Below are 20,569 nucleotides of genomic sequence, written 5' to 3'. Positions count from 1 at the left end.
GTAAAAAGGCTCAATAAAGATTTTCAAACCTTCAGCAGAAATTACTATCAATCTCGAAAATTACATAACTTATTCATGTATTCTTACAAAACTCACAATGTATGTGTCTATGCTATACCAAAAAGTACTCGTTATATGGTATGGACAAAGTTGAACCCCTGGATTTCTAATAAATAGAATTAATCTCTCATGAAGAATGAGAAATCCAGCAAATTGAAGGGTTTGGAGGACACACATGAAATCTTGTGCGAACTAGACTCATGTGCAAGAACAATAATCTACATATATAAAAAGCAATTACTCTCTAGCATTAGTTTCCATCTATTACACTTTGGTCACAAGGATTTATATTCCTCAATCAAACGAGAAGCATGGAGGCGGGATGTTGGCACTGTTGTGCATCCAAGACTCTGTAAGTAAGCAATCTGTCATGTGAAAAGAGGAAAAGGCGACATTGTAAGAGTTGACAACAAGAAAACTAGGTGCTTTTATCATCATGGCTAGGTGTATATATATATATACGGGGAGACTATGAGGTAACTTTCGTGTTCTTTGTCTACCAGCTGATACAAAAGTTAACTTCGACCAATTTAAATCCTTGTTCAAAGTGTATAGTTTGTGAAATATTTTGACAAAGGCCATCTTGGAATCTTGCTAAATTATCTTTGAAACCAAGAAATTTTTCATTGCCTATAGTAAATTGCCATGAACAAATTTTCATAATCTGACTAACAGAATTGAGGGCATAAACTTGTACTCTTACAAAAATATTGTTTGAAGATTTCCTAGAATATTGTTTACTAGCATACATATTCTTTTAGAGGGATTTTAGGAGCTCATTTGTTAGTTTTGTTTCCAGTTTTCTTTAAAAGTAGAGTCTATATATTAACGTACAGCCACTATGCCTATGATATACAAGAATTATTTCCCATTACTTTGATTGTTTTTCTGTCAATTTGGTATCAGACAAAAATCAAAGATCATAGGGCTTAAATTCGCTTCCGAAAAATGTCCAAGGCCGAGAGTTCCCTGCCTCCTCCACCCGAGACTCAACTTGTTCGAAACCCATCTGACAATCATCCCATTCAGATCACTACAATCCAACTCAATAGTGACAATTTCCTTCGATGTCTCAAGCAATTAGAATGTACATCATGGGGAGAGGCATGATTGGCTATATTACTGGCGAAACAACCAAATGACAAGCAATTTTCACTTATTTGACTCTTATATTCCATGTTCAGGAGTTGAAAAGATTAGAATAGTTTATGACAGTTTTTCATCCATTGCTGGCAAATAACACATTAAAATTCCGTAACATATTACACAATATCTGTTTTACATGTGCCAAAATTTGCCTGTAAACTCCTTTCTGCCAGTTAAATATCTAAGGATTCCAATTGTTCGGCTTTCTTCCATTCATTTGTGTTTTCCAGGACCAGAACTCGGGGAAGATGATTGGAACTGCTAGAGAAATGAATGGTTTGTACTACTTTGATGAAACTGTTTGCTGGAAAAATAAGGCTCATGCATTAGGTAGCTTTAGTTCCACTTCTGTCAATCATCAAGTAATACTATGGCATAGATGATTAAGACATCCTAGTTTTTTTTGTACCTTAAACACTTATTTCTTGCATTATTTAAAGGAATTAATTATTCAACACTTCATTGTGAAGCTTGTCATTTTGCTAAAGATCATCGTGTTTCCTTTCAAGTAAAACCATATTCTGCCTCGAAACCATTTTACTTGATTCATACTGATGTTTGGGGACCATCAAAGGTTAAAACACTCTCTGGAAAAATATGGTTTCCGACCTTTATTGATGATCACACAAGAATATGCTGGATTTATTTACTAGAAAAAAAGTCTTAGGTTGAACAAATGTTTAAAGATTTCTTTGTCATGATTGAAAATCAATTTCAAATTAAAATTGGCATTTTAAGATTTGATAATGGCACCGAATATCTCAATCAACATTTAGGAGCATTTCTTCTAGAAAAGTGAATCATTCACCAATCAACTTGCCGAGATACACCACAACAAAAAAACAGACATTTACTTTAGGTTGATCGAGCCATTATGTTTTCAATTAATGTTCCAAATATCTTTTGGGGGATGCCCTTTTAACTGCATGTTACTTGATAAATAGAATGTCATCTCGGATTTTGAAATTTGATAAACCTTTGCAAACCTTAAAAAGTTATTTTCCTACCTCAAGCATCACTACAAACCTCCCTTTAAAAATTTTTGGTTGTGTTTGCTATGTGTATATACCTAATGTTTTCTGGTCCAAACTTGATCCAAAATATGAAAAATGTGTCTTCCTCGGCTATGCTTCTAACAAGAAAGGACATAAATGTTTTAACCCTGTCACAAAAAAAAATTTGAGAGCATGGATGTCCGATTTGTAGAGGATGAGTCATTTTTTCAGACTAATTATCTTCAAGGGGAGAAAATAGTGGTTGAGGAAGATAATTTTTGGGACACATTACTTGTTCACGAAATAATACCAAAGGCTTATGATCCCTTAATTGATTCCAATAAACACTTTGTGCAAAAAACTGTTGGCAGTACGGAAACCAGTAGTCTCACGTCTTTGCCAGACATTATTTTATCTAAGACAAGGGGAGAAAAGCCCCAACAGAAACTTCAAATCTACACCAGAAGGCGTTTCCTCAAAAATTAGGGATGTAAACGAACCAAACCGTTCGTGAGCTATTCGAAGCTCGATTCGATAAAAGCTCGTTTGAGCTCGTTTAATGAAGCCCGTTAAGATAAACAAACCAAACTCAAGCTTTACAGCATTCGGCTCGTTAGCTCGTGAACATGTTCGTTGGTAAGTTCATTAATAATCTTTCAGATGAAAAAATAATAGTTTTGATATTTGATTTATTGATTTTGCATATTATTTATGAAATATATAGAAAAATCTATTAAATTTATTTATTATAATAAATTTACAAATTTTAATAAGAATAATATATTTTTCTTTAATATATAATTTACTTTTTTTATTAATTTAATGAAAATTTAAATGTATAATTTATATTTATTAAGCTTGTTTAGGCTCGATAAAGGCTTGAATAAGCTCGTGAACCATGCATATATTCGTTAAATAAAGCTCGAGCTCGGCTCGATTATAAACAAACCAAGCTCAAACATTCAAGAGTTCGGCTCGGCTCGACTCGATTACATCCCTATCAAAAATGCTACTGCTCATTTATTTCTCAAGCAAATGATCAATCCAACTTGCCGAGTGATGGTTCTACAAGTCAAGGTGTTGACGCAGTCTAGAGAAATCTTAGGCTAATTGTTAGAATAATTGCAATAGTTTAGGTCTAGAGAAATCTTAGGCTAAAATAATTGCAATAGTTTAGGTCTAGAGAAATCTTAGGCTAATTGTTAGAGTGATTGCAATATTTTAGGATGTGATTAATTAGTTTTATTCTTTCCTTTTTTATCTCTTGTAACCTACAATATAAATAGATAAGTCTGTATCTTAATTTTTTTTGATGAATGAATCAAAAATTATCATCTCCTGTTCTAGTGCTTTTATGGTATCAGAGCAATAAAAGCCTTTTTTGAATATTTTTTCATCTATGGAAAAATCAGAGATGCAACCTGTTCTCAGTGCCTCTGATAACTCCCTTCCATTCCAAATTACCAGCTTTAAACTCAGTGGCCGGAACTACTTACAGTGGTCTCGTTCCGTCCAACTCATTATCCGCGGGAAAGGACGATTTGGATACCTTGATGGTTCCATTTCGACACCAAACCAATCTGATCCTTCGTTTGCAGCGTGGGATATTCAGAATTCCATGGTTATGGCCTGGCTTCTTCACTCTATAGACAACTCCATTGCAGAGATCTACCTCCATTACCCAACAGCAAAGGCTATTTGGGACGCTGTTGCCTTAGCCTACTCAGATCTTGAAGACTCGAATCAGATGTTCGACCTCCGGACTCGCTCTCGTAATCTGCGACAAGACGATGGTACTGTAACTCAGTACTTCGTTTCGCTAACAAAACTGTGGCAAGAACTCGATCTCTTCACTCAACCTGAGTGGACCGATGCTGCCAACCGTGAGATCTACCAAAAATTGCTCGCCAAAGAAAGAACCTATGACTTCCTCACCGGCCTACATCCATCCCTGGATGATGCTCGTGGACGGATTCTGAGTATCAAGCCATTACCGAGCCTTGATACCATTTTCTCCGAAGTCCGTCGAGAAGAACAGAGGAAACGAATTATGCTCGGTGAAGCTACCATACCCGTTGCCACCAATCATGATGCCTCTGCCATGGCCGCTCGAGGATCCCGCAAACCGCAGCTGTGGTGTGAACATTGCAACCGACCTCATCATACTAAAGCCACATGTTGGAAGCTCCACGGCAAGCCAGCTGACTGGGTGCCACGCAGCCAGCGTAACGCCGAGTCCACCAAGCCAGCCGTACCGGTGAAAGTCGACAACAACACACCATCATCCGCTGCAACATTCTCTCAAGCACAACTCAATCAACTTGGCCAGTTCCTTTCCACCTCGACTTCACTGATGGCGCACGGTACTTCTTCCTCTGTTACCGACCCTGGTAACTCTGGTGAGTGTTGGATTATTGATTCAGGTGCATCCGAACACATGTCCGGAGTTCGCACCCTTTTCTCATCATATCAACCATGCCAAAGATCTAGATCAGTAACTTTGGCAGATGGTTCAATTTCTCCTGTTCTTGGTATTGGCACTGTTTCGTTGAGTCCCCGTATGATATTACAGAATGTCTTGTTTGTCCCTCAATTGACTTACAACTTGCTGTCGATCAGCAAACTCACCCTTGACTCCGATTGTATTGCCAATTTTTCACCTAAGTTGTGTATTTTTCAGGATCGGGCCTCGGGGAAGACGATTGGGCGTGCTGCTGAGGTGTCGGGTTTATATCACTTTCTACGAGCTGATTCTACTGTTCGGTGCTGCCAAGTGGTCCATGATTCTACACATCAATCTCGTCCCCAACAAATAATGTTACTTCATCAACGCCTTGGTCACCCAAGTTTTTCTTATTTAAAACATTTGTTTCCTTCGTTGTTTCACTCTTGTGATAGGTTTGTATGCGAAGTATGTCAGATAGCTAAACATACTCGCATACCTTTTCCCATTCATCTTTATCATGAATCTAGGCCATTCTCTCTCATACACAGTGATTTGTGGGGTCCGTCTCGAGTCGCTTCAATTTCTAATAAAAAATGGTTTATTACATTTATTGATGATCACTCTCGTGTCTGTTGGATTTTTCTCCTTCCTAACAAATCTGAAGTTTTGAAAATTTTTGAACAGTTCTACAATATGATCCTTACTCAATTTAACTCTAAAATACAAATCCTTCGGTCTGACAATGGCACCGAGTATTTCAATTCATCACTCAATGAATTTTCTTCAAAACATGGTATTATTCATCACAGTTCATGTGTTGATACCCCTCAACAAAATGGGGTTTCCGAAAGGAAAAATCGACACCTTTTAGAGGTCGCTCGCGCCCTTCTTTTCACAAACAATGTTCCAAAAATCTATTGGGGGGATGCTATTTTAACCGCATGTTACCTAATCAACAGACTTCCGTCTCGGGTGTTAAAATTCCAAACACCATTAAATACCCTCAGAAAATCATTCCCAAAGTCCAAAATATTCACTGATCTTCCTCTACGTACGTTTGGATGTTCGGCGTTTGTTCATATTCATGATAATTCTAGGTCTAAGTTGGATCCTCGTAGCCACAAATGTATGTTTGTTGGTTATTCTTCTACACAAAAGGGTTATCGATGTTATTCTCCATCCAAAAGAAAATATTTTATTTCACGGGATGTCACATTTCTTGAATCGCAATCGTTCTATCCCCCTACTCCGAATCCAATTCTCATCTCCCCTCATAATTATGCTCCCGATCCTACTTCCTCGCCTAGAACCAAAAATTTTTTTTGGGAATATTTATGGGAACCGAATCCAATAAAAGAGTCACAAATCCCACCGAATGGGCAAATTTGGATATCCCGATCGCCCACCGCAAAGGTACTCGGATATGTACTCAACATCCTATTTCACATTTTTTGGGGCATTCTAAGTTGTCGCAGCCGCTACAAGCCCTGGTCACTAACCTGTCACATTCCACCGTTCCCTCAACCATTGATGACGCCCTTCGCGATGACAAGTGGCGTACAGCAGTATTTGCCGAGATCAAAGCCCTCGAAAAAAATGGGACATGGGAGATTGTTCCGAAACCCGATGGCAAGAAACCGGTTGGTTGTAGATGGCTGTTCACCATCAAATGCAATAGTGATGGGAGCGTTGACAGATATGAAGCGCGACTTGTGGCTAAGGGATACACGCAGACCTATGGTATCGACTACCTAGAGACATTTGCACCAGTAGCCAAAATCAACACTATCCGAGTGTTGCTTTCTCTCGCAACAAACTTGGATTGGCCACTTCACCAACTCGATGTCAAGAACGCGTTTCTCAACGGCGATCTCGTTGAGGAGGTGTACATGGATCTACCACCCGGTTTTCACAATCAGGGAAGTAACGACAAGGTTTGCCGGCTAAAGAAAGCTCTCTACGGTTTGAAACAGTCTCCGAAAGCTTGGTTCGACAGATTTTCCACCACTGTTCATCTTCTCGGGTACAAACAGGCTCATTGTGATCATACATTGTTCTATCATCGGGTCAAGGATAAGATTGCTATTCTTATTGTATATGTTGATGATATTATAATCACCGGGAATGACGTGGCTGAAATAGAGCGAATTAAGAAGAAATTGGCCACTTCTTTTGAAATGAAAGACCTCGGTCACTTGAGATACTTTCTCGGAATGGAGGTAGCTAGAAGCAAGGCTGGAATCTGTGTTTCACAGTGACAGTACGTCATTAACTTACTCAATGATACCGGATTGATGGGTTGTAGACCAGCCGATACCCCCATGGATCCTAACATCAAACTCGAGGCCAAACCAGATGATACACCTGTCGACAGGGGGAGATTTCAACGGTTAGTCGGCAGATTGATATACCTCTCGCACACCCGGCCGGATATTTCCTTCCCCGTGAGTTGCATTAGTCAATTTATGCACTCACCATACCAATGTCATCTTGATGCTGCAATCAGGATATTACGGTACTTAAAGGGCACTCCGGGCCGTGGTCTCATGTTCAGAAAGCAAGAAAAGAGGTGTGTTGAAGTCTTTGTTGATGCCGATTGGGCTGGATGCCCAAATGATCGACGCTCCACGTCTGGTTATTGCTCCTTTGTCTTTGGAAATCTGGTTACTTGGCGCAGCAAGAAGCAATCAGTTGTTGCACGAAGTAGCGCGGAGGCAGAACTTCGATCAGCGGCTCTTGGAATTTGTGAAGCTCTTTGGATCAAACTGTTATTGGAAGAACTGAGAATAGAGAAAAAGAGCCCTATGCTTATCCTATGCGACAACAAAGCTGCCATAGCTATTACTCACAACCCGGTTCACCATGATCGTACCAAACACGTTGAAATTGATCGGCATTTCATAAAGGAAAAGATTGATAAGGGGATACTTGAAGTGTCCTATATTCCTACGTCGCAACAAACTGCTGATATCTTAACAAAGGCTTTGTTCAAGTCTATGTTCGAAAGACTGATTGACAAGCTTGGGATGTACAACATTTACCATCCAGCTTGAGGGGGAGTGTTGACGCAGTCTAGAGAAATCTTAGGCTAATTGTTAGAATAATTGCAATAGTTTAGGTCTAGAGAAATCTTAGGCTAGAATAATTGCAATAGTTTAGGTCTAGAGAAATCTTAGGCTAATTGTTAGAATGATTGCAATATTTTAGGATGTGATTAATTAGTTTTATTCTTTCCTTTTTTATCTCTTGTAACCTACAATATAAATAGATAAGTCTGTATCTTAATTTTTTTTGATGAATGAATCAAAAATTATCATCTCCTGTTCTAGTGCTTTTACAAGGTAATATTCCTTCCACTCTATCATTTGATATATCTCCCTCTGATCTTAATATTCCAATTGCACTTAGGAAAAAAACTCGAGCATGCACTAACCATCCCATTGCCAAATTTCTATCTTACGAAAAATTGTCAAACACTCATAAAGCATTTGTGTCTAAGATTTCTAACATGTTCCAAGAATTGTCCAGGAAGCATTAGGTGATCCAAACTAGAAATTAGCAATGATGGAAGAAATGAATGCTCATAGGAGAAACGATACTTGGATTGTGGTTGATCTACCGAAAGACAAAAAGATAGCTGGGTGCAAAAAAGTGTTTACGGTAAAGTGCAAATCTGATGGAAGTGTTGAGAGATACAAGGCCATACTTGTAGTTAAAAGATTTACTCAAACTCACAGAGACTTTTGCCCCTGTCGCTAATATTAACACAATCAGAATGTTTTGTCTCTTGCAGTTATCTCCAACGGACCATTTTATCAATTTGACGCTAAAATGTGTTCCTAAATGGAGATTTACAAGAAGAAGTGTATATGGACTTACCTCCGGGTTTTGAAGAAAAGTTTGAACAAAAAAAAGTGTGCAAGTTGAAAAAAGCCCTATATGGGCTAAAGAAGTCCACTAGATCGTGGTTCGAGCAATTTGGGAATGCAATGAGGAGACGTGGTTTTTTACAAAGCCAAGCTGATCACATTTTAATTTTCAAACATTCCACCAAAGGTAAAGTGGTCATCCTAATTGTCTACGCTGATGACATTATCATGACCGGAGACGATTATCTTGAGATAAACAACTTGAAGTTGAATTTGATATCAAGGACCTTGGAAAGCTGAAATATTTTCTCGGGATGGAATTCGCCAGATCGAAGAAGGGGATTTTCATCAGCCAATGTAAGTATGTTCTTGACTTACTCAAACAAACAGAGAAAACTGGTTGTAAGGCAACATATACTCCAGTTGAACCTAATGTTAAGCTGTAAGCTGCAGCACCTAATGAAGCGATGGACAGAGAACGTTATCAAAGATTAGTTGGAAAGTTAATCCATTTGACACATACCAGACCCGACATAGCTTTCGAAGTAAGTGTTGTGAGTCAATCCATGCATTCACATGGACATACTCATTTCTAAGCTGTCTTCAGAATCTTGAGATATCTCAAAGGGATATCTGGGAAAGGACTTTTGTTCGAAAATAGAGGCTACCTTCAAGTGTAGGCCTATACAGATGCAAACTAGGCAGACGATGTAAATGATAGAAGATTTATCTCAAGATATTGCACCATTATTGGAGGTAATATGGTTACTTAGAGAAGCAAAAAACAAAATGTTGTTGCAAAGAGTAGTGTTGAAGCAGAATTTTGGTATGTTGCAAATGGGTTTTGCGAAGCGCTGTGGATAACGATTTTTTTTGGAAGAGTTGAGGATTCTTATACACACCGATTAAAGTCGATTGTGCAACAAAGCGGCTATTTCTATAGCTCATAATCCAGTTATATATGACAGAACAAAACATGTAGGAGTGGATATGCATTTTATCAAGGAAAAAATTGACAGTCGTGTATTATGTCTGCCTTATATACCTACTACAAGTCAAGCAAAGGTCTTCCTATAGTATAGTTCGAAAATTTAGTTGGCAAGCTTGCTATGAGTGACATATTCAAGCCAGTTTGAGGATAAGTGTTGGAAGATTTCCTAGAATATTGTATATTTTTGTACATATTCTTTTAAAGAGATTTTAGGAGTTCATTTGTATTTTCCTGGTTAGGTAGATTTGTTTCCGGTTTTGTTTAAAAGTAGAGTCCATATATTAATGTACAGACACCATGCATATGATATACAAGAATTATTTCTCAATACTTTAATTGTTTTTCTGTCAATTATTATATAAAAATCTTCAAAAGATTTTCGTTTGAAATGAGATTATTGCACCACTTGGCACTTGGTGGATCTGCCTCTGCTGCCAACAGCTTATAAGAATTTAAAGCAGTGATAGAAGAAGATAAAAATTTGACTATGCGTCTAAAAATGTGGAGAACTGATCCAATTGGTCATGAGATGATGAAAGCTTGAGATCAGGCTTTTATGCCTACAGGTGACAATGTTAAGAAATAAAATACAGAGGATAGCAAAATACCTGTTTGGAAGTTGCTTCAGATGAACCCATCGCGCTCTCAATTCTAAGTTTCTGAAAATGTTCCTGAATAAAAATATTGAATCGCGTAAGATAGTGATGGAAACATAACCAAGATTAGAAACATAAGAACATGTGCACGAAACTTAAAAGGCACAAAGTCATACTGTCACATATTACTTCGACAAATTGTCTAACAGATGAGGGGTGTTTAGAAAAATGACCTTTCCTTCAGAAGTGTTTTGAAAAATGACTTCAATTTCACTAAAAACGCATGGTCCCAAATGTGATGCCATGTGTTTGTGTGATAGAGGTCATGTTTCACAGAAGTTGCTGAGAAAAGGTAATTTTCAAATATTTTAGGGGGGAAATTGTTTTTAGCCTGGCCTGATAAGAGTACAAAAAACCAACTTGGTTTACATTAGGTATTCAATATAACCCACCAATTGTTATTTGTTTTGTTATGAAATTATACAAAACAAAGAAAATAGATTGTAAATATTAAGAGAAACCGAAAAAATAATTTTCAATTAATATAAAATAACCGGATTGATCCGAGTCCCTTGAATATGAAAAACAAGTCAAGTATAATAACTTGCCCAGTTAACAACCAGATTCAAACAAGTTGGTCTTAAATGGATTGATTTTTTTCACTTGGGTTTTTGGGTTTTCACTTTTTTATTTCTTTTTTTATTTAAACAACTATTGTGAAAGCTTGCTATTTGGGAACAATTGCTGAGAATCACTGGTAAATCAGTTCCCTGATATGAGGGAGATTTGATTGCATATTTTGTAACTATAAGGATCCTATTAGTTTCCTAAAATTCAAAACTGACTAGCTGAATGTTATGGTCCCGAGTTATGGATCTCATTACAGGGCGGTTAGCGAGTTTACGATGGATATTGAGACTTGTTTTAGGAGAGAACCTCACGATCTCGTCTATGATTTGAGACTCATTAAATTGAACCTCGCGATCTTTTAACACTGAGCTTTTAGGAAAATTTACGCTTAACCATTTATGTTCATACAATAACTTATAAATACAAAGAATCGTTCTCCGTGTCAACTACTAAAAGACCAAGATAAATTTCCCTATCAACTACAAAAGATAAACTCAAATCCTAAAGAAAAACACTTCTCCTAATCCTAGCACATATCCCATATTTATAGAACTTTCAAATAGATAAGTAGTAAACTAGAGTATTAAAAATTTAAGTAAACTAGATTCTCTATCAGTTATCTTGAAAACTAGTGGGCTGGATATGCGTGCATCAATCAATTATCATAACAGCGTATATTTCTATTCCATAACTTTAGCTTCATTTCCTATTGTATAGGTTGAAATTATTATCTATAAAAGGGAGAGTACCTTTATTTTCCTAATCAGTCAATATTGTATAGGTTGAAATTATTATCTATAAAAGGGAGAGTACCTTTATTTTCCTAATCAGTCAATCTTTTCTACCCAATCTATATGGCACCAGAGTCAACATAGCAGCTTCTGTTTTTAACTATTATATAAAACTAAAGTAAATATACCACAAACCATTGCAGATGGCTTCCTTTGATGGCTTTCAAAGGAATTATAGCCTAGAAACTTGAAGTAGAATTACCTGTTTTTCTCTCATTAAATGAGCACGCTTTTCAGCAGGAACTTGTTCCAACTTCAGTACCTTCATGAGAAAACAATAAACTTCTTAAGTATTGAACATGAGTGCAAATTTGCAAGCATCCTTGTATTATTTTGAGTGCAGTGTTGTGTTAAGTTGAAGCATTCAATTTTTCACTATCAATAGAAATAATACCCTTTCTTTTGAAGTGAGAAGTGATACTTACTGATACTGCAAAGTGAATGGCTTCATCAGATGTTAAACATAACTTCAGTTCACGCAAAACATCCTGATCAATGAGGAAGGGATTCCTTAGTTTATAACTACAGATAACACAAACAGAAACTTGCAAAAATAAGAGACTATGCGGCTTTAAACCAACATAAGACTGTCTGAATCATCTAAAGTAAGATATCAAACTCATCTAAAAGGGTTCGTAAGCTTTTTGAGGCTACCAGCATAATACTTTTTTGAAATTGATTTTTTTTAACTAGAATCTGTTCAAATGTATGTCAAGCTAAACTGTATCACAGTTGCACGTGTTTGATAGCTACTCAGCGCTACCTGTTATGTATATTCTTGTATATATTGATGGAGCTAGACTGATTTTTTTTTTACCATTCTTTCTGGTCAATCATCAATTATGATCTAAAAACGTTTTAATTATCCATGGCAGTAGCTACTAGGAGACGCTGGTTTAAAATATCATACTGTATCCATGTAAATGAGTTCTTAATTAAAAGATAATGAAACAGAACTGGTGGAACCAAGGCAAGTTGATGCAAAAGGAGAAGTAAAGCTGGAGTTCAAAAAATAACAAAGTTGATGGATTGCAGTGCATTCAAATGGGCCACTACAACCTTGTGGGAGGTTTTTTTGGCACTTAGACGCTCATCAATCACAAAAGCAACCTGAATAAAATGAGAGAAAATAAACCTCTGGTAAGACAATATAAAACATTAAATAATTATTCCAGGTTTCATAAAACTAGTTAATAGAATAGTTGAAAGGACGTGATTTGAACACATGCTCCAGTTTGCGCACGATGGTCTAAATGCATATCTCTTATCATGGAGTCAGCCTTTTCTTTTGAAAGAGAATTGCAGCTTAGTTTCTCAATAATACAGAGAGAACAATATCCATCCGATGTCTGCATCATAGTGCCAGATACACTTCATGCAGAATGTAGAACAACTGAGAAACATACCAACCTCGTAGAAAGAATAAACTTGGCTCCCAAAATTAAAATAAAATTTTGAACTAAAGGATGCAAGAAACTTTCTAAGACACATGGAAATTGGATGCAAGAGTTTGAAGGATAGGAGTTCTGGCTCACTTTGTTGAGTAATCTCTTGGGCTCACGAAATGCGGGTTTCTTGGCCCACTGATGGAACAGATGTGAAACAACAGCTCGATTCTCTGTATTGAACCTATATGTAATGAAGAATCAAAATACAAATTCGGTATAAATAGACCTGTTAATCTATGGCATTCCACCACTGGTAAGCGTTGAAAGAAAACCTTTTCAAGAAGCTGCTGGAATAGAAAAAGCTTTCAGTTGCTTCACTAGGATCGTTTGATGCCTCTTGGAGTGGATTATCAAAAGAAACATGCTGCGTGGTATTGCTTTCAGTAGATTCCATTTTCAGACCAACAGGAATCTGGAACACTTCTGTTTGCTCAATTTTCTTGTAACTTGCATTTGAACTCACTGAATTCAGATCTTCCTACACAAAACAAGAACAACAGACTAAATCTCATGAATATAAATGAAAATTCAGCAATGAATTAACCTGCACAACAACTTTCTACCAAAGTATATTTGGGCACAATTCTAGTCGGCATTAATCCAAGAGGATATAAAAATAGTATGCGCTAGGTATGTAAAGAAAAGAACCTTTTTGATGAAACGTTGAAGCAGATGACAATGACAACGGTAGATTGAGCAGACAACATCGACAACCATAAATAAGATTTTTAGTATAATTTCCAAGGGTTGATTAAATGGTTGAGCATGTAAATTGTCGATTCACACTAAAAGGCACCATATGTAACATTTTATCCGTAAAAGAAACAAATGATCAATAACAAAACCAAAGAAATTTCTTGGCTTTTATAAAGGTGTAAAATTTTCATTACTTAGAACATAAGCAACTGAAGTAAATACAGTGGGACTTACAGGTGGTAAAATAAGAAAATAATGGCAAATCATACAAGAAAAAATACTGACATGTGTCATACATCAATTGGAACTTGATAATAGGAGACTAAGTTGGAAGTTCAAAGACACTCCAGCACATCTTGATTCTAATTTCTGACATACATGAGAAAACAATCTGTAGAAATATTCACTTACACTAGAAGATTAGATTAGATAAATTAGTTACAATCAAATCTCATTGTATCTTAAAGTTATGATTTTATTTTGTGAAATTTTTTAAAAATTTTCCTTTCCTTAATTGTTGGGATTGAGATTCGTTGTAACCTGTTAAATATAGTTGAATTCAGTCAATGATAGCTATCGAAAAATTATATCATTCTCTCATTTTTACACAGTCGTATTGATTTATTTTCTTTGAGTAAACATGTGCATAATTTGTTGGTTAAAAGTTTTGTAACAATGGCAGAAAATGTACCCCTTAACATTCCAAATCATTAAGCCTACAATTTTATATCTAACTTATAACCCAAAGATACTTTCAGAGAAACAGAACGGAGATTAGCAATAAAAAAATTAAAAACAAGTTATCGACTTATAATCAACCTGTTCAATAGTAAGAGTAGAAATAGTGGAAAACTAAAGTAGTGTTCTCATCTTAGTAATAGATTTTTGCATGTTATCAAGCTCATGGTTCAGAAAATGACATCAACTTAATATTATTGGCCATTTTAATGTCATAGTAGGCAAGTCAACAATCTAAATGTGTGGTTTAGTGCAACACAAGGAGTGTTGTTGTAAAGGAACAGTTGTGAATTCGCAAATGTTTGATGTTAGATATGTTTCATGTATGCTGAGGATTTGAGTATAACTAAGATGGAAAATGTATGACCAACACAAAAACTCAATCACAAGGCATATTCACTTTTTGAAGTACGCAAAACGAAGGAGCTGGTATATGCTCCTAGTTATCTATAGTGGTTCTCGAGACTGCAATTTGTGTAACTGATAGATGGTGTTGTGGATGTAATTGAATTTTCTTTTCTTTGTTTTTCCCCGAATGATCTGAACAATTTTTAGTAGGTTTTGACAATAAATTAATGAGCCCAGAATTGCATAAAAATAGAAATGTGCTCCTCAAGATTTTCCAGCAAATTACAGGATCATGTGATAATGAAAAGAAAAGTTCACCTTGGTCTCCAGTAGATGATGTGGTATTTCTCTAAGAAAACGAGACGGTTGCAGAACCTAAAAGAGAAGTGTGCCGAAGCTGAGAAGGAACAGGAAATAAAGAAATCAAAAGCTGTTTGTAGATTTACCTGCCAGTTGGAATCCATAATTACATAGAGAATAAAAAGTTTTACACGTGCACGAGTCATTGCAACATAGAACAGGCGTCTCTCCTCCTACAAGTGGCAAAACAAGTAAGATAGCTAAATGACGTCTGAGGACAAGTTTGCATAGACGTTTTTCATCTAAACATAAGGTTACCTCAACGGAGGCACCATTTTCATTTAGAATACCACTGTATTCATGCAATAAGGGAACCTCTGTTTCATTTGCCTGAATAATTGACCCAAGCCATGCGTCAGGTCCATGGTTGATAAATAAAAACAACACCCTTCAAGATAAAAGCATCAATTGCATGGAGTAACATATAGTCATGAAAAATACTATGATAGTAGAAGCCAAGAAGATCCGGCAATACGTCAGTAAAGCAAGATTTGAGCTGCTACCTTTACAATGAAAACTGTGTCCCACTCTAAGCCTTTTGACTGCCACGTGAAAAGAGAAAAGAAAAAAACTAAAAAGTCAAGAAGTGTGCACTTGCAAAAGTGCCGCACACCAAGAATGAAGACTAAATGTCTATGACAGTTAGACTGGCAGAACCTGGTGGATAGTAGTAAGGGTGACAGAGTGTTTATTGTCGTACTTTCTTGATTGAAAATTTTCTCGTTCGCGTACAGAAATATGATCAATAAAAGCTTTTAGTGTAGTCACACAACCTATGCCCTCTGCCATACCATCATTTACACCTTCTGCAACACTATGTATTGTTGTCAGAAACACAGATACATCATCTAACAGATACTGCAACACCTGCACAGTGGGACAACACAATTAGTCTATGTACCGAAGAAACCGTAATTGCCACACTTGAGAAGGAAGATGTTATATTTCTGCCATCTGCACCATTGAATATTTAAGAAGATACAGAAGAAGTCCACGCTTACAGATCGAAGATCATTATCCTCATTTAGCAACTTGCTTCCATCAACATCAAGAACTGCTCGTTGTTCAAGAAGGTATTTCTACAGAAGCAGATATTAGAAGGAAAAATTTTCTTGTGTCAAAATGATAAATAGGAATAGGGGTGATGGAGAGACTACAAACAGTATGTTGCAAATGAAAAAATAGAAGCCAAAATCTACCCAAAACTTGTTTTCTTTTTACTTTTCAGAAAAGCTGCCAAGAAGAAGGGGGGTTGGGTTTGGCGGACCCCTAAAGTTAGCTTTGCAGTCTGATAGGCTCGTAATAGTTGGTATTTTTATTTCCATATTTCCCGTTATTTCAACCTCCGATATGTTTAATTGATACATTTTTGTGTAATTTTATTTTAGGAGGAACTTTCGCGGTCTTGAAGCAAATTTGAGTTAAAAAGGTGATGTTTATCACATTTGAAGTTTCCAAGATAGAGTTTGAAAGTGAATGACCAAACCAGAAGAGGTCTTGGAACAAGGCGTGGCCACGTCTTATGATGATGTTTCAGCTGCCAAAAAAAATTGCAAGGAGAAAAATATAGATAAAACATTATCTATTATTTTATATTTTAGGAATTAATTAGGGTTAATTTAGAGTTAGTGGGCTTTTAGCTTAATTTTTTAGAACCAAAAACCAAGCTCCACTTCCCGTAAAGAAAAAAGAGGCGGCCGATTTTTGACACAAGAAAAAAGAATTCTCCAATCCAATCACCACAACTCACGAAGAGAGAAGAAGAAAAAGGCTCAAGAATTTCTCACCTCCTCTCCACACTTTTAGGCTAAGTTTTATTTTTGATTCAAGGGATATTTTTACTATTTCGATTTATCACTGTGAGGCTTTTTGCACTTTAATTTAATATTCGTGTTTTGTTCAAGTATTTGTTGATTTATGATTTATTTATACGAAAGTTGTATCTCGGTTAATCTGACAATTTAATTCGATATAGAATTTTCTACTGCTATCCATGAATTCAGTGATCCGTAATTGTCATGAACGATTGGTACATGAGTAGCGATAGATTAGGTGTGTTGTGCTATCATAACATATTTAATCTAAATAAATCAACGAAACTCGATCTATCAATTGCAGTTATCTCGGTTGTTAGATTTTAGGATTAACTGTTTTCACAAAACGAAAATGCTATTTTTAATTAATATGGAACACTATCGTGCCCAGTTAATTATTGATAAGTTTTGACTGGATGCTGGGTTTGGTCAATTAAATTAGGAAAAACGCAAGGATTTTAGCGGCTATCCCTATAATTCTAAGGTTAATTACTTGTAACTGCATGAATAAATAATATGTTAGTCGATGAACAGTGATACAATTGAATAGTAGAAATCCCTTGAATCGAGCTTGGTAATATTAATTTACATTTCATTAGTTATTCATCTTGATTAGTTATTTCTTCTTGCATGTTAAATTTAGTTTAGTATTTTATTAAATTCATATCAAAAAATCCCCCCTTTTATTTGCACTTTTACTCGAAAGAAATCACCACCCGTTCCCAGTGGATTCGACTCTGCTCACCATTACACTAATTTTATTTAGAGAGTAGGAATTTAAGTTTGGTGGCACAACGACAGTCACTGATTCAAGTTTTATCAAAAACATCCATAACTTCAAACCAATTTTCAGCAGCGTGAAAGACGTGTAGTAGAAGCGTAACCATAAAGTACAATCCAAATCAAAATGTGTATTTAACCGCAATCCTACCTTCTAGCAGCCAATTTTAATCAATTCATGAACATTTGAATTTCCACTAATGTGATCAACACAATGACCCAATTAATTTCACTGATCACTAAGTGATGTTAACACAACAAGAATATGAGATATTGATGAAACAATAACTAGTGCAAAGTTTCTTCAGCCAAGGGCTGAAATTCAATTCAGTACAAAAGATGCAACATAAATTTACGTATCAATTGAAGAAAATGAAGTTCATTCTCCATAAAAAAATTAAATATGAAATTCCGGAAAACCTTACCAATACTTTAGATAAAATAGTGAATTATACCACGAAAATCATAAAATTAATAACAATTAATGGTATAGGTTGCTATTTAATGAATAAAAGGACAGTAAAGTCTAATATTCAACAATAGCTGATGAACAGTGCTAGTCTACAAAAATCAGGCAAAACTGTATGTATGTATTATATTTTTTTAAAAATCTTATCGTAAACAGGAATCGCAGTAAAGGAAAGGCAATTGCTATTTCTCTAAACAAAGACAAAAGAACCTGAGGCACCATGTTTGCCACCGAAGTAATAACAGCGGAAATTGATTGTTCCTGAAAGCATGAAATTGGTAAATGAAGAAGTTTGTTAACATTTTTCATTAAAAGAAAGAAACATGTTTAAGATACGATACGAAGGATAAAAATATGGAAAGATAAACATGTTTGTCATAAAAACATTAGATATAACATAGGCGAAGATGCCGACAAAAGTTGAAGCACCATAATGTTCTAGTTAAAGAAATAAATAAACTTCACCTATCAATATTTATTGCAATGAAAAGAAAAATATTAACACAAGGTTGTGCTAATGGCCCAAATATCTCGTGAAAGGCATAGAAAATGAAATACACAAACCCAATCAATTTTCCGTGTTGACTTACTCTATGGACAAGTTTCGATATCATGTCTATAGTGAGTAACACCTTACGTCCTTGAGTCAGCTGGGCCCTACAATCAAGTTAAATTGTGAACCTTCAGCACATGGAATATATAAAAACTTAAAAAAATAAAAGAAAAGTTTACACAGTGGATACTGCTGGAAGAAGGAGTTATTCATAAAGAAAAGGCAGTTATCTTGCTTCCAAATGAACGTCTGACGGAGAAGTTTCCTGGGTTGTGGTTTCCAAAGTTTTACTACTATTCATTTATCCAACAATTACTTAAATAGGCTAATTATCTGCATATTCAAGTCACTAACATTTTACAGGTAGTTGGGGTATTAGAAAAATATTTATTACCAATAATATAACTGATTTTGGTATTTTAATCTCTAGACAGAGTTTCCATAATACAAAATGTCAAAGGCATATCTGGTAATACATAACCTCTCTGGATATATTATTCGAATCTATAGAATTGCTAATTCATTGAAAGGGAATATTGCGAAGAAATAGTTCAAATTAAGGATGAATTGTATCGTCCACTAATATCAACATGAGCATAAAATATAATTTTCACATGCATCACAGTTCCATGCGGTTCGACTATATGCAAAAAATGAAACTAATCAGCAAAAGTCTAATAGCTGCCAAAGCTAGTCCAAGTATGGATGTCAAGAAATCATAATAATCTCAAAATAAACAAATGTTTTTTAAGTAAAACCAACCTTGATCATCGTATTACTGGCTTGGGTTTTCACTACATTTCTAATAATGATAAAGACATACAGAACAAACCTCTTAAAGGTTCCAGATATCTTTGCATTAAATATGTCACGTGATGCTGAAATAAAGCTGCATTTCCTTACTGTTGAAACCTTGTCAATGTGCTCAATCACCTGAAAAGTTGATCAGCAAAAAAACCCGAGAAAGTAGTGTGTAACTCATATATATATATATATATAAAGGCCACAAAACTACTGTTATTAAAATTTCCCAAGTTAAACATCCAAAAAATATATTTTAATGTCAATTGATATGATAATTGAGAATTGGATATTTGGGTCCAAATTCCAAGATTGGGATAAAAAATCGAGTTCTGGAAAAAATTGAAGTCTCATGGACCTGAGGACACAAGCACCGACCTTTGCTCATTATTTTGCCCTGTCACAACCTTAACACGGTATATGGAGTGACAAATGTCCACATTTTTTCTTGGACAGGGCACTTCATGGTATCACAAACCAGACCACAGCTTTGAAAGCCCAACATGCATGGATCGATCACATTTTTTATCATGGATCTATACTCCATGGTCTGGAAATTTAGGATTCTTCTGAACGCATATAAATAGATTCCTTGTCCAAATTTTAAGTTCAACATTATGATGAGCCAGTGATGAAAAGAGACGGTTCACTGTATTCAACACCACCACACTACAACCCACCACCACCCCCCCCCCCAAAAAAAAAAATCTTTTAACCCATAATTGTGTTTCCTGATGGATTCCGAAACTTCACCCTTCTCTCAAGTTGGAAGAATTTGAGGTGTTGAGATTCTCAAAGAAAGCAACTGGTAAATGTCTTGAACCTTCTAATCTCTTGTACAGTTGAAAATTTTGCTGAATGGTTTAAGCGAAATTTGTGGGATTGTTGAATACCTCACTTTTGGGGATCTATTTCCTGATATTGGGAGATGTAATAATCTTTCATGCTAGTTAAGGAATTTTAGACCAGTAGATGTATATATAAAATAATGTTGCATGAGATTGTGGTCTTATCTTCTGGGATTCTTCTCAAAATGGC

The 20,569-nt window shown here is 35.8% G+C and overlaps 1 protein-coding gene across 2 annotated transcripts in view; it reads right to left on the bottom strand.

Annotated features, from left to right (window-relative positions):
* Positions 1 to 20,569, bottom strand: part of LOC142525145 (ATP-dependent DNA helicase SRS2-like protein At4g25120) — a 28,927-nt gene continuing 8,358 nt past the window's right edge. The window contains exons 14-29 of one of the 2 annotated variants that reach the window (XM_075629321.1): positions 19,563 to 19,663; positions 18,768 to 18,834; positions 18,397 to 18,438; positions 16,116 to 16,193; positions 15,772 to 15,981; positions 15,618 to 15,656; positions 15,373 to 15,444; positions 15,201 to 15,287; positions 15,073 to 15,129; positions 13,245 to 13,450; positions 13,060 to 13,153; positions 12,584 to 12,634; positions 11,950 to 12,012; positions 11,727 to 11,786; positions 10,116 to 10,178; positions 1 to 425 (exon numbers count right to left, since the gene is read on the bottom strand). In XM_075629321.1, coding sequence (XP_075485436.1) covers positions 336 to 425; positions 10,116 to 10,178; positions 11,727 to 11,786; positions 11,950 to 12,012; positions 12,584 to 12,634; positions 13,060 to 13,153; positions 13,245 to 13,450; positions 15,073 to 15,129; positions 15,201 to 15,287; positions 15,373 to 15,444; positions 15,618 to 15,656; positions 15,772 to 15,981; positions 16,116 to 16,193; positions 18,397 to 18,438; positions 18,768 to 18,834; positions 19,563 to 19,663 — 1,380 coding nt within the window. In that variant the 3' untranslated portion in view covers positions 1 to 335. Of the gene's footprint in view, positions 426 to 10,115; positions 10,179 to 11,726; positions 11,787 to 11,949; positions 12,013 to 12,583; positions 12,635 to 13,059; positions 13,154 to 13,244; positions 13,451 to 15,072; positions 15,130 to 15,200; positions 15,288 to 15,372; positions 15,445 to 15,617; positions 15,657 to 15,771; positions 15,982 to 16,115; positions 16,194 to 18,387; positions 18,439 to 18,767; positions 18,835 to 19,562; positions 19,664 to 20,569 lie in introns of both variants that reach the window. The other variant, XM_075629320.1, reaches the window with a different exon arrangement.

Source organism: Primulina tabacum, chromosome 14, assembly GCF_025594145.1.
Source record: "Primulina tabacum isolate GXHZ01 chromosome 14, ASM2559414v2, whole genome shotgun sequence".
Taxonomy (NCBI): domain Eukaryota; kingdom Viridiplantae; phylum Streptophyta; class Magnoliopsida; order Lamiales; family Gesneriaceae; genus Primulina; species Primulina tabacum.
The sequence above is the reverse complement of the archived record's forward strand: the minus strand, read 5'-3'. Positions and strand labels throughout refer to the sequence as shown.